A 13,266-nucleotide genomic window follows, 5' to 3' on the forward strand; every position below is an offset into this window, starting at 1 on the left:
GGGTTCCTGACTCTCACAAGTTCCTTTTTAAAAATCCTACTACGGATCATAAGACCATTTCTCAGGGACCCAAGAGCATCAAGGCTACTACTGCCAAAAATCCTACCCCCTCTGATAGAGATTCCAGGGGGCTGGATAGATGGGGTAAGAAGGTGTACACTTCTACAACCTTTGTAATTAGGGCCTTAAACTGCCAGTTTCATATGTTAAAGTATTAGCAGCATACTATTGGATTGCTTAAACAGAAAATGATGTTGATTCCTGACTGTGCTGAAAATAAAGATTTACATTATTTAATGCATTCTGCAGAACAGGTTGGAAAATGTACTTTGCAATGTGGTTTTGATTCACTAGAGGCATCTTGTAGGGCTGCTCTCACTGGGTCTGTACTTAGAAGACATGCTTGGCTTAAGGGAGCAATCTTTGCCAGATCATGTTAAAGCTAAATTGCTGGATGCACCCTTAAACCAGGACCGCCTGTTTGGCAACAAATCAGAAGTACTTAAAAAGGAGGAGGAAAAAGCTAAATTTATGCAAACTATTAAATATTTCCTGCAAGTACAAGCTCCCAGATTTAATAGGCATTGGCCCTCAAAGAGTTGGTCCTTTTCTGCCTCTTCCAGGCCTTCTCAGTCCAAACACAGAATCAGCAGAACACCCAGGCTTCAGTCCCATGGTACGCACAGGACTACGCAGTGGGGGGCTTCCACTTCCAAAGCAGGGAATAGTAAGACTCCCCCCTATGGTAAACTGTCTCAATGACTTAACTTTAAAACATCCAAACCTTCTCAACTGACTGCTCCTTTAGGGGGGAAATATTGCTCTACAGGCCAAAAACTGGGAACATTACCCAGGACAAATGGGTTTTAAATGTAGTGTCCCAAGGATACAGATTTCACTTCCATACCTTACCAACACCAAGCGGGGGGCCAGATCTACACCCAAATTAGTAGGCAGAGGCCCAAAATCAAGTACTCTCTTTTTTAAGCATGGGAGCTATTCAGTTGGTACCAGAAGAGGAAGATGGACAAGGTTTCTATTCAAGACTTTTTCTGGCACCCAGAAAAGGCAGTACATGGCGTCCTATCTTGGACCTTTCTACTCTAAATACCTTTCTGGTGATTCCAAAATTTAAGATGCTGACTCTTCACCAGCTGCTTCCTATGCTAAACAAAGATGCATGGTTGGCAACACTGGACTTAAAAGAAGCATTACCTGCACATCCCTATCAGGGGAGTCTTGCAGAAGATATCTACGCTTCAAAGCAGGCTACATGCACTCTCAGTTCTCTGCACTACCCTTTCGCTTATCTACTGCGCCCAGGGTATTTTCAAAGTGCCTAGCTCCAGTCATTGCATTTTGCAGGCAAAGAAATATTCAAATATACCCATACCTGGACAATTGTCTAATTCAGGCAGAAAGCCAGGACATACGTTTGAATCATCTGGCCTTTGTTCAAAGGGTACTGACTTGTCTGGGGTACACCATAAACAAAAAGAAATCACAGCTGGTACCCTGTCAGCAAATTATATTTCTGGGAGCAAGCTTGAATACAACTTGCCGGATGGCTTTCCTCATGCCAGAGAAACGGATTCTTTTGACAACCTACTTCAAACAAGTGGCCGCAAAAACCCAGTTATCTGCAAGGCAAATACTGCAAGCCTTGGGGTTCATGGCCTCCTGCGTTCTAATTCCATATGCAAGGCTGCATATGAGGAAACTGCAATGGTATCTCAAAAGCCTTGGGTGTCAACGTTCACAGGATCTAGAAGCAATGATCCCTGTCATACCTTGCCTATGCTTAGAGTTCCTTTGGTGGGCAGAGGCTTGCCACCAAAACAGGGGACTACCATTCACCTGCCATTCAAACCTTGACAACAGACGCATCAGACTATGCATGGGACACTCACCTGGCAGGGAAGTGCATTCAGGTCAAATGGAACCCAGGTCAAATGCACCTACACATGAATCAAAAGGAAATGTTAACTGTACAAAATGCTCTGACAGCCTTCAAGGACCACATTCTTCCAGGACAACTAATGGTAAAGACGGACAACACCACGGTCATGTGGTACATAAACAAGCAGGGGGGTACACATTCTTACCCTCTCTGCAGACTAGCCATGGCATTGTGGAACACAGTCTTGAGCTACCAAGTGAATCTACAAGCTCAGTTCCTGCCAGGAAAACTAAATACACTGGCAGATGGACTAAGCAGAAACCTCATGGACCCACACGAGTGGAAACTGGAACCAAGGATTTTCAACATGTTGACAAGCAAATGGGGGAGCCCAGATATAGACTGGTTTGCCTCCACCCAGAACCATCAATTGGACAAATTCTGCACAAGGACTCCCTACAAACAAGCTTGCAAATGGGGGAGCCCAGATATAGACCGGTTTGCCTCCACCCAGAACCATCAGTTGGACAAATTCTGCACAAGGACTCCCTACAAACAAGCTTGGAAATTGGATGCCTTCCTTCAACTGGAAAAACCTATCAGTTTATGCCTTTCCTCCTCTGCCTCTGCTCTCCAAGGTACTACTAAAAGTCAAACAGGACAAGCCAAGGACAATCTTAATTGCACCAGACTGGCCACACCAACACTGGTACCCCCTCCTGCACAGTGTCACGCTTGGTCCCATGGTACCTGCCTCAGACTCCTTCCATGTTGTCTCAGCAGGAGAATCAGATTCTGCACCCTCAGCTGCAAACCCTGAACATAGCAGCCTGGCTAATTACCTAATCTCTCCTTTACCACCCCTCAGTAAATCAGTGATGCATATCATTTTAGAGGCTAGGAGGCCTAGTACCAGAAAATCTTATGCAGCAAAATAGAAAAGATTTTGTACCTGTAACCAGTCTCTAGGGATGAGCGCAGCAGTGCCCAATTTACTTCAGATTCTACAATATTTGACTGAGATGCTTCATAAGGGCTTGTCTTTTTTCCTCTTCAAAATTCATGCCTCAGCCATTTCAGCTCATTATAGCACAGAGCCTCCCCTCTTTTCTCACCCACTGCTCAAGCAGTTCCTCAAAGGGTCCAAAAATTTAAGGCCACCCAGCAGAGCTCCAACTCCAGCATGGGACCTTAATTTTGTCTTGGAGAAACTCACTCTACCTCCTTTCATGCCAGCTGCTACTGCAGATTTAAAATTCCTTTCCTGGAAAACAGCTTTCCTTTTAGCAATCACTTCTGCAAGAAGGGTATCTGAATTACAGGTCTTTATGGCAGTGGAGCCTTTCATCATCTTTCATGTGGACAGGGTGTCCCTCAGAACCAATCCCTCCTTCATGCCCAAGGTGGTATCCAGTGCGGCTCTTAATCAGTCTCTTCATTTGCCTACTTTCTTTCCTAACCGACAGAACAAAGCGGAATGGATACTGCACTCCTTAGATGTGCACAGACAACTTAGATTCTACTTGGACAGGACTAAACCTCAAAGGCATTCTGAAAAACTGCTGGTGGCATTTGTTGCAGGGACAGAGGGGAAAGCTATTTCAAAGCAAACCATTTCAAAGTGGATAGGCCACTACATTCATTTCTGCTATAAGCACCATGGAAAACCTATCCCATGGGGCATCAGACCCCATTCAACCAAGGCTGCATCTACCTCTACAACTTTTCTTAGGGGTGTACCTACCAGAGACATTCTAGAGGCTACCTGGAGTTCTGTACATACTTTCACCAAGCATTATCATTTGCCAATTTTCTCTAAATCCAGAGCTGGTTTTGCCTCTGCAGTCTTGCAGGGCCTTATAGCTGGTCCTAATTCTATTTAAATTCTCCTCCCAACCTTAGCTTTGGGAATCTACCCAAATGTAATGACTGCAACAGTGAAACATGAAGAACATAGTACAGTTGTATGCACATACCATAAATGTAGATGTTCGAGTGTATTCATTGTTGTAGTCCTGGTTACCCACCCTCCAGCCCCCACTCTTCTTTTGGCTATACCTCTCCTCTCACTTACTATGCTCAAAAAGCTTTTTGATGTATTTCATTTTTTGTTGGAGGTATATCCTTGTATTATAGGTTTAATTGCTGTGCATTAGGGGGCACCTGACATCTGTGGCAAGAAAAAATGATGTAATGGCATCGGCTGCATGTTTTATACCCCCTGACAACCTGACGTCATGGAAGAAGGGACAGCAACCGAAGCAGGACCCAAAACTTTGTTAATCAGTCCGACTGAGGGCTACTTCAAGCAGATAACCCAAATGTAATGACTGCAACAGTGAATACTCTTGAACATCTACATTTATGGTAAGTGTACACAACTGTACTTTCTCTGCACTGCCCTTTGGCTTATGTACTGCGCCCAGGGTATTCACAAAGTGCCTTGCTCCAGTCACTGCATTTTGCAGGCAAAGAAACATTCAAATATACCCATACCCGGAGGATTGTCTAATTCAGGCAGAAAGCCAGGACATACCATTGAATCATCTGGCGTTTTAACAAAAATTGGTAACTTCTCTGGGGTACATCATAAACAAAAATAAATCTTATCTTGTACCTTGCCAACAAATTGTATTCCTGGAGCAAGCTTGAACACAACTTCCCAGATGGCTTTCCTCACGCCAGAGAAACAAGTTCAATTGACAGCCTACTTCAAACTAATGGCCACAAAGACTCTCTCTGCAAGACAAATACTGCAAGCCTTGGGGTTCATGGCCTCCTACATTCTCCTAATTCCATATGCAAGACTGCTTATGAGGAAGCTACAGTGGTATTTGAAAAGCCTATGGTGTCATTATTCTCATTATGGCAGTGGAGCCTTTCATTCTCTTTCATGTGGACAGGGTGTCCCTCAGGACCAATCCCTCCTTCATGCCCAAGGTATTTTTCAGTGTAGCTCTTAATCAGTTCATTCACTTGCCAACCTTTTTTGCTAATCCACAGAACAAAGGGGAATATATACTGTACTCCTTAGATGTGCACAGACAACTTAGATTTTACTTGGACAGGACTAATTCTCTCAAGAAATCTGAACAGCTGCTGTTGGCATTTGCTGCAGGGGCACCGGGGAAGGCCATTTCAAAGCAAACCATTTCTAAATGGATAGGTCATTGCATTAATTTCTGCTATAAGCACCATGGAAAACCTACCCACAAGGGGATAAGACCACAGGGCTGCATCTACCTCTACAGCCTTTCTCAGAGATGTCCCTACCAGGGGCATCCTAGAAGCTGCTACCTGGAGTTCTGTACATACCTTCACGAAGCATTAGCATTTGCCAATTTTCTCTAAATCCAGAGCTGGCTTTGCCACTGCAGTCTTGCAGGGCCTTATAGCTGGTCCTAATGCTATCTAAGTTCCTCCTTCTCTCCTTAGCTTTGGGAATCTACCCAAATGTGAGGACTGTAACAGTGAAACATGATTAACATAGTACAGTTGTGTACACTTACCATAAATGTAGATGTTCGAGTGTATTCACTGTTACAGTCCTGGTTACCCTCCCTCCAGCCCCCTGACTTCTTTATATATATTTAATTGCTTCCCATTAGGGGGGGGCACCTGACATCTGGGGCAAGTAAAACCTGATGTAATGGCGTCGGCTGCATGCTTTATACCTCTGATTACCTGACATCATGGAAGATGAAACAGCAACGACGCAGGACCTAAGACTTTGATAATCAGGCCGACTGAGGGCTACTGTAAGCAGATAACCCAAATGTGATGACTGCAACAGTGAATACACTCGAACATGTACATTTATGGTGAGTGTACACAATTGTACTTTGTGTGCACTTACCATAAATGTAGATGTTTGAGTGTATTCACCGTTGCATTCCTGGTTTCCCTCCCTTCATCCCCCTTATTCTCTTTTTCCTTACAAGGGACTTATTGGTATTTATTTTCCACTGGTGGGGTTCTTCCACCAGAACCTGGCCTCCTACTTTGTGGGCTCCTGACAGGTTAGGGCAAGAAAAACTGATGTAATGGCATCAGCTGCCTTACTTTATACTCTTGACGACCTGATGTCAGTCCTCAAGCGACAGCAACCAATGCAGAAATACTTAGTCTCTGGTATTTTAACCCAAATGTGATGACTGCAACAGTGAACACATGTGAACATCTACATTTATGGTAAGTGTATACAACTGTACTTTCCCCATTAACATCTGGAGCAAATGCCTGTAAAGCCTCAGAGGATGTGCGAAAAATACAGATCCATGCCAGCCTCCAACGGGGTCGTGGCAAAGGAATCTGATGTACATGCCAAACAGCCCACAGTGCTATTACCTGCTTTTAGAGGGACATGTGGTGTAGGCTGGACAGCTAAACAATCTGTCTGGCACACACTTCTTTGGATGTCTTCTTACCTAGTGAGAGTATCTCAGAGTAAAGGATTTTGCCATGTTACCCTGTGCTAACTGTTTAAGCCGTTAGTTTTGTGTCTTAGGCACAAATGCCTTGTAGATACAAGACGTGTGGTCGTGGGAAGCACTCAAACAAAAAAGACATTTTTCGTGATGATCCTTATGGGGAATCTGCCTCCCACACAGATGTTTTTCTCTTCTTGGATGACATAAACTCTCAGTAAGCAAAATAAACTACAAGTCTAAAGAACAGAAAAGAAAAAAACAGCCCTATTGGGGCAATTGTCTGACTGCTAGGTATTCAGCACAGCAGCAAGGCATTCAGACCAATGAGCAGTAATGGCATTCGGACTGGCGGCAAAGAGGTTCTGGGTAACTGCTTCCATATGTTAATTGTATGCCCTTTGTCTGTGTGGGGAGCATATGTGTGATGTACCATGCATACAAGATCATCAGGCTTTGATATGCTAGCCAAATGTTGTGCTGCCCTGGGTAGGAGACCACTAACATTAAGAATACAGCAACAGTGATACAGAAGGACATCAGATGGTACCAGTACTAGTAGCCCTTATAGCAGAGGATCTCTATGATCACACCGTCCAAGAAGAAAATAATTTATGTGGCGCAGGTCATCAGCCTGGGATTACCTTTTAGTCTACCAGAGTAAACTACATGTACTTTGGATGTAGTTTATGCTGCCTATGTGGACCTTGCCCAGGGTATAAGGTACACTGTCAAGGGATGTGTAGAAGAGGCACATGAGTGTCATGGATGTGATGGCAATAATGTATCCCATCCAAGCATTCCTGTCAACCCTTTGACTAAGATTGCTTAGAGTAGTAACAGACATTACAGTGATGTGGTATACCAACAGACGAGGAGTGCTCCATCGTATTCCCTGTACAGGCTTACCATGAAGGTGTGAGACTTGGATGTCACTGTAAACATCTGTCATACTGGCTGAACCCTCAGTATGAATAATACTGAACAGTAAAGACCCTCCTCACCTTAACAGGTTATTGACTGGATGATACGATGATCCTTAATACCATGGCGTGAATGGTTTGGTGCATATTTCAGGAGTCTCATTAGTCAGCAGGCAGAGAGGAGAGAAAGATACAGAAGAGGAGAAAAATATGGGACCCCACCTATGGATAGTCCTATTTGTATTGAAAGATCATTACCTGCTGCTGCTGTTTAGCACTCTCAATCCTTGCACAGAGTGCACTCTCTATCCACTGGAACCATGGGCTTCTATTTGCCCTTACTTCCATCTTACTAATTTAAAGGGTAATGGTCAGTGTAAGAAGAAAGAAATATAAGTGTCATCCTTCTAAATGCACATTGACCAAGGCAGGTGTGGTTCTCCCAGCTTTCCATGTCTGAAGAGAAGGGGCTTTGACCCTACCAGTTCCTTGCAGTCTCCTGATATAACAGGACAGGGGAATGAAGGGAGTGTAGAACATCCAAATCTTTCCTATTTCTGGGATTCAAGTCCTGGAACATTTCATGTTAATTAATTATAAATATTTCTTCTTTCCCCAGGTGGTGAGTGTTTTGCAAACGTCTATATAAGAGCCCATATTATGAAGTCATACCTTGGGAAGTGGAAATGCAGTGGGACCCATGTTATGCTAACATTTCTCAGATTCTTCAGTAACTTCGAGACCTGTTTGACAGGGGACTGACCTTGTCTTCTCCACTGTCAAGAGTCCGTTTATCTGCCGTCTCTGTAGGCTTACTTTTGCAAACACCCTCCCGTTTACATGAATTTTTACAGAGAGCAGCACTTTGCATCCGATACCACCGATTAGTTCATTTCCTCATTCTCATTTCTTGAACTTGTTCAGGAGTTCATTTCCTCCACAGTATTATTTGAATGTTATAATTCAGTAATTCTTACTTTATTCTTTTTAACTTTTTAGCCAGCTTAATGTATATATCCTGGAAGACTTTGTGGGAAGAGGTTATCTCAACAAAGAGATTTTCCGAGCTCCAGATTCTAATGTTCAGGAAATCCTTCCTGCTATTCCACAAGGACAGAGTATCCTTAAAGGCCAGTCCTTCCTTCATGTCTAAGGTAGTCTCAGCACTAACCTTTAACTAGTCCATCCAGCTACTTATATTTCACCACAACCCTCAGACAAAGGGGTAATTAATTAACTATGAAATAAGTTTCCACGTGGGCATTAGACTGTTGGATCAGATGTTTATTTCCTGAAAGGAAGTTGTCTAGATGGTCTTTCTTAAAATGTATGTCTGACTATAATATATTTTTATGACATTCATAGAAAGACCATGGCTGGGAAGTTAAAGGCCCATTCTGCAAGAACAGCAGGCACTGTTGTGACTGCTTCAAGAATGTTTTTGCTTTGAGTATTTGCCAGGCTTCTTCCCAATTTTTTGTTCACACATTTCCCTAGCACTACAAGCTAGACCTTCATTCAGGAAGCAGAGCAGGTTTTGCAGCAGCGGTTCTGAAAAGAATGTCATAACTTCTGTCTTGGGTCCCTGGTCAGGGCCCCAGTTTTTACTACTTTGCTTTCTCACATGCTGCCAAGTGCACTGCAGCATTGGTCCTTATGATGAACAGCACATTAGTATATAATGGTTCTGACCATCAGCATGTATGTTGCATCATTGCTGCTGGAGCTTACCACTCTATCACTTCTGTCTCCTTTTGTCTGCCTGTGGTTGAAGTGGAGTGAGGTTTGCATTGCCTGGAGTTGTGGCCCTCTTTATATAACTGTGTACATGCATGCATGTATGATCTCATAGCCTGTCAGTGTTTCCCCACTTAATTGGACAGCATATGGGCTATTTCCCAGTAGTGTAATAGATGTTCTTTGTTTCACTGTTGCAGTCATCACACTTGGGTTATCTGACTGCAGGTAGCCATCATTTGACCCGAATACCAGAGACTTAGTATTTCTGTGTCAGATGCTGTCGCTCCAGGACTGACGTCAGGTCATCAGGGGTATAAAAACAGGCAGACAATGCCATTACATCAGTCTTTCTTGCCGAGGAGCCCGAAGCAGAAGCAGTTTGCAAGGTGGGTGTGTATAGATACAATTTTACAGTAAACTATGCATGTCTTTTTACCAGAAAGGATGTCTCAAGTTACAGCAGAGCCTCTTCCTTTCTCTCTGAAGTTGAGGGGTTCAAGCACCATTTGTTGGTGTCCATCCAGCACCAAAAATTAAGTGAAGGTAGCACTAATTTCCATCTGTCTGTTACAGATTTCTGGATAATGCCTTTACTATAAGAAATAATGGGACACCTAATAAGGAGATGGCATTCTGATGTTGAAATTTGGCTGTAAGACAGGTGTCTTTCTGTGTCTGAATCTTACTGTGATGAGTGGATTGCAGTAATGATCTTATTTTAAAACATGCATGGTTATGGTGAGTTCCCCTCGCACAACTATTGTTCCTTCATCATCAGCTAAGGTCATCATCTTTAGAGCCTCCGCTGACCTTAGGTGGAAAAGAACAGGGAGACCAGTGTTGATTTTATAGGCATACCTTTGTCACTGTTGAAAAACAGATACCTGTTTCAGAAGGTGAGAGTATTCTAGTCATTAGTTGCTAGCAAATGTTTTTACGAGAAGGTTTGATTCTAGCTATTCATGAGTACTGTCTGGGATGCTGTTGAGTGCCCAATGTTTATAGGTGGCTGTGTACACAAACTTTGTGTGATATTGTCTTAGTATATACCATGTCCATACTACATCACCAGTATTTATCCATGTAGGACTTAAAAAGCTAACTCTTTTAACATTTTAGTTCCAAGTTCTATGTGATAGCATATTGTTTCAGTGAAATTGATTCGTATGCATTGTATTGCAGTTCAGGTTCAAGTGAAAGTATTAAATATGTCTCTTCATATGTTGCAGGCCCGATATAATGGACAACTACTTGGCAATGGTGCTTTCTGCTTTTATTGTTAATGGTCTGCTGGAAGTAAGTTGTAGTTTAAATGTTTCTTTGTATTAGCATTTTAGTAACATGATAATATAAAATGATGACGTAAATGTATTTCCTTTTTAGGGTTTGGTTGAAGTGATTACAAGCAGCGATGATCACATTTCTGTTCGAGCAATAATTTTGCTGGGAGAGCTCTTACATATGGTAATTTACGTGTAATCATGCATAACAAAGTTGCTTTGAATTAGTTTGTCTTCTTCTTTCTAATGTTGGAATTGTGACATGCACATCATTAATAGTCCTTGAGATTCAGTAACTGAGTAGAAACTATCTGTTTTGGATTTAACAAAGTTGTTATCCTTTGAGGCCTTGTTTTGAACAGTAATGTTATATTCAAGGTGGATTAAGTTTCATAAAGAACATACTATATTCTTTGGACTTTGAATCTTCAGGACAGATGTTTGCAAAAATATTTTTCTGCTATGACATTTTCCCAGCTAAAATTTGGCAGTTGTTTTCAGGTCTGTCTCAGGTGTTGGGAATATTATTTCAGACAAAAAAGAAACCCCTTCTCTGTTTTCTTACCAACTGTAGTTCAGATGATGCTTGTTATTAGTGGCAGTGGAATATCCATTTACTGTGCAGGCCCTCGGACAACCTGAGAAGGCCCCCATTTGGTGGTTGGAGATCGCATATTGCATACCATCATTCACAGTGCTATTGTGATTCCTGTTTTCATTCATGCTGAGTAAGTGTAGTACCTTAAGCTTACTTGACAAAAAAAGTACTATATTGTACTGTGCTCCCACTGATATCAATTCAGATCATTGTAAAAAGTGGAGAAGCAGTAGGTTTTCATTGTACTATTCACTGTTGCAGTAGTAACTATTTGGAATTCATGCTGGCATATCTGTTTGTATAAGCGTTGTGTCTGCCAACACTGTTTTCATATCTTTCTTGCTTTGCAGTCCGTAAGCTGCATATGCTGCTGCATCATCAGTCCATTGGCAGACCTGACTTCAGAAGCCATATAAGTACTGCACTGAGGATTTTCATATCTTTTTGTTGCAGTGCTTCATAATAGCTTTGTGATAGGCAATATTCAGTAGTAATTCAGTTTCTGAAGCTTTTGCTAAGGTTAATTATTTTATCTCGTAAAGGAAGCAAATCCATCACTAGGATTTTCATTCTTTTTGTTTGTTTTTCCTTGGTCCGTAACACAATGTGATTTGTCCACATTATGTATATTTTTAAGGTTGAAAACTGTGATAAACCAGAGAAGTTAGTAAAAAAAAAGTTGCTTAATTCATACAAATCTATCTCCAAAGAAACGCCAAGAACTTTATTACAACAACAAAGCTTTCGGATACAAATCCTTCATCAGTGTTAGTATATCTCTAAAAGAGTTCATGTCAATTATATATACAGTTTAAAAGTCACATGAATACAGTCAGCCTATAAAAACATAAGATTAACTAACCACATTAAGTCACAATCAGAAACTGTCAGTAAGCTTCAAAATCCATACAGAATATTAAAATGCATTAAATATGTTATCCTTAATGTTTTTTTTTTAACCAAAATAGGTTTTATACTAACCATATTATTTAATCCTGGCTTAGCATCAGCTTTCAGTCTAATTATCCAGGCATATTCTCTACTTTCCAGTGCATTATTTATGTCACCACCTCTGATTTGTTTATATACTATATCAATTACTCCAAACTTAGAAATATTTTCAGGACCTTTTTCTACTACATGCTTACTCGGCACATTTATTTTAACTTGCCTATGTATGTTTGATTTATGCCCTGTTATGCAATCTTTTACTTTTCTACTCCTCTTGCCCATATAAAAAGATGAACATAATGTGCATGTCACTAAATAAACAATAATTAACTGTATTGCAGGTAGCTGCACATGTAAATACATACGTTTCTCCTGTATTTGGATGTTTGAACACAGTGCTATCTTTTTTATAAATGTCTTCACAACAGCTGCAGTTCATACAAGATATGTGCCAGCTTTAACAGCATGTTGTTGTTTCTTTATAATTTGAAAGTCTTTATAACATTTCATTTTTAGATTCTGAGAATTTCTATATGCAAAACTAGGCTTATCTTCTAGTGTCTGTCCTAATTCTGGCATGGCTATCAGTGTACTCCAATTCTTCTCAGTTATTTTCTTAACACCTTCAGTTCTTAAATTATACGTTGTCAGATACCGAAGTTTCTCCACTTTGGGCATATGGGGTATCAAAGAAGGTTGTTCCATATTGAAAATTGCTGTAGTTTGCTCTTTTCTTCCATCTAATATCTTATTCATATATTGCCTAATCATTGTGTGGGGATATCCCCTCTCAGAAAATTTATTAGCCATTTCTTCTAGCAGATATTTACATATTTCGTCATTTGTGTTCAACCTATTCACTCTTGTCATATGTGCCCTTACTATTCCTTTAAATATATGTTGTGGGTGCTGGCTTGTTTTTATGTACATATCGATTCACCTGCACTTCCTTTTTATAAACTCTGGTTTGAATCTTATGTTTTTTTCTCCAGCATTATATCTAAAAACGATATTTTTACAGCTGAACATATCATTTTAAATTGGATGAAAGATGTAGTACTCTTCATATGTATATGTTACAAATTCATTCAGCAGTTCCATTCCATATAAAAGAAAACAGTCATCAACAAATCTCCCATAGCACAAAACATTTATCTTTCATTGTGTTCTGCATACAGAATATTACATTCTTCTCCCATTGATGCATTACCAAGTTTGCATAGGTGTTAGCCATTGCCGTACCCATGTCTACACCCACTACCTGAAGATAAGGTTGTTCATCAAACAAAAACACATTTTTAGTTAAAACCACATAAAACAGATGGCATATATTTTCTATTTCTCCTGCTTGCATTTCTGTCTTTTCATTGAGAAAACTGCGAATAGCCTCTACCCCATATTCATTCAGTATCGCAGTGAGTAGCGAATTTAAATCTAGCATAGCAAA

At 41.0% G+C, this 13,266-nt stretch overlaps 1 protein-coding gene across 1 annotated transcript in view; it reads left to right on the top strand.

The window, feature by feature from the left end:
- RICTOR (RPTOR independent companion of MTOR complex 2) overlaps nucleotides 1-13,266 on the top strand; it is a 3,179,211-nt gene that overhangs the window by 922,643 nt on the left and 2,243,302 nt on the right. Inside the window, exons 14-15 of the mRNA XM_044069875.1 lie at nucleotides 10,220-10,286; nucleotides 10,374-10,454. Coding sequence (XP_043925810.1) covers nucleotides 10,220-10,286; nucleotides 10,374-10,454 — 148 coding nt within the window. The remainder of the gene's footprint in view (nucleotides 1-10,219; nucleotides 10,287-10,373; nucleotides 10,455-13,266) is intronic.

This window comes from Protopterus annectens, chromosome 1.part0 (assembly GCF_019279795.1).
Source record: "Protopterus annectens isolate FY-2018-M chromosome 1.part0, PAN1.0, whole genome shotgun sequence".
NCBI classification, from domain to species: domain Eukaryota; kingdom Metazoa; phylum Chordata; order Ceratodontiformes; family Protopteridae; genus Protopterus; species Protopterus annectens.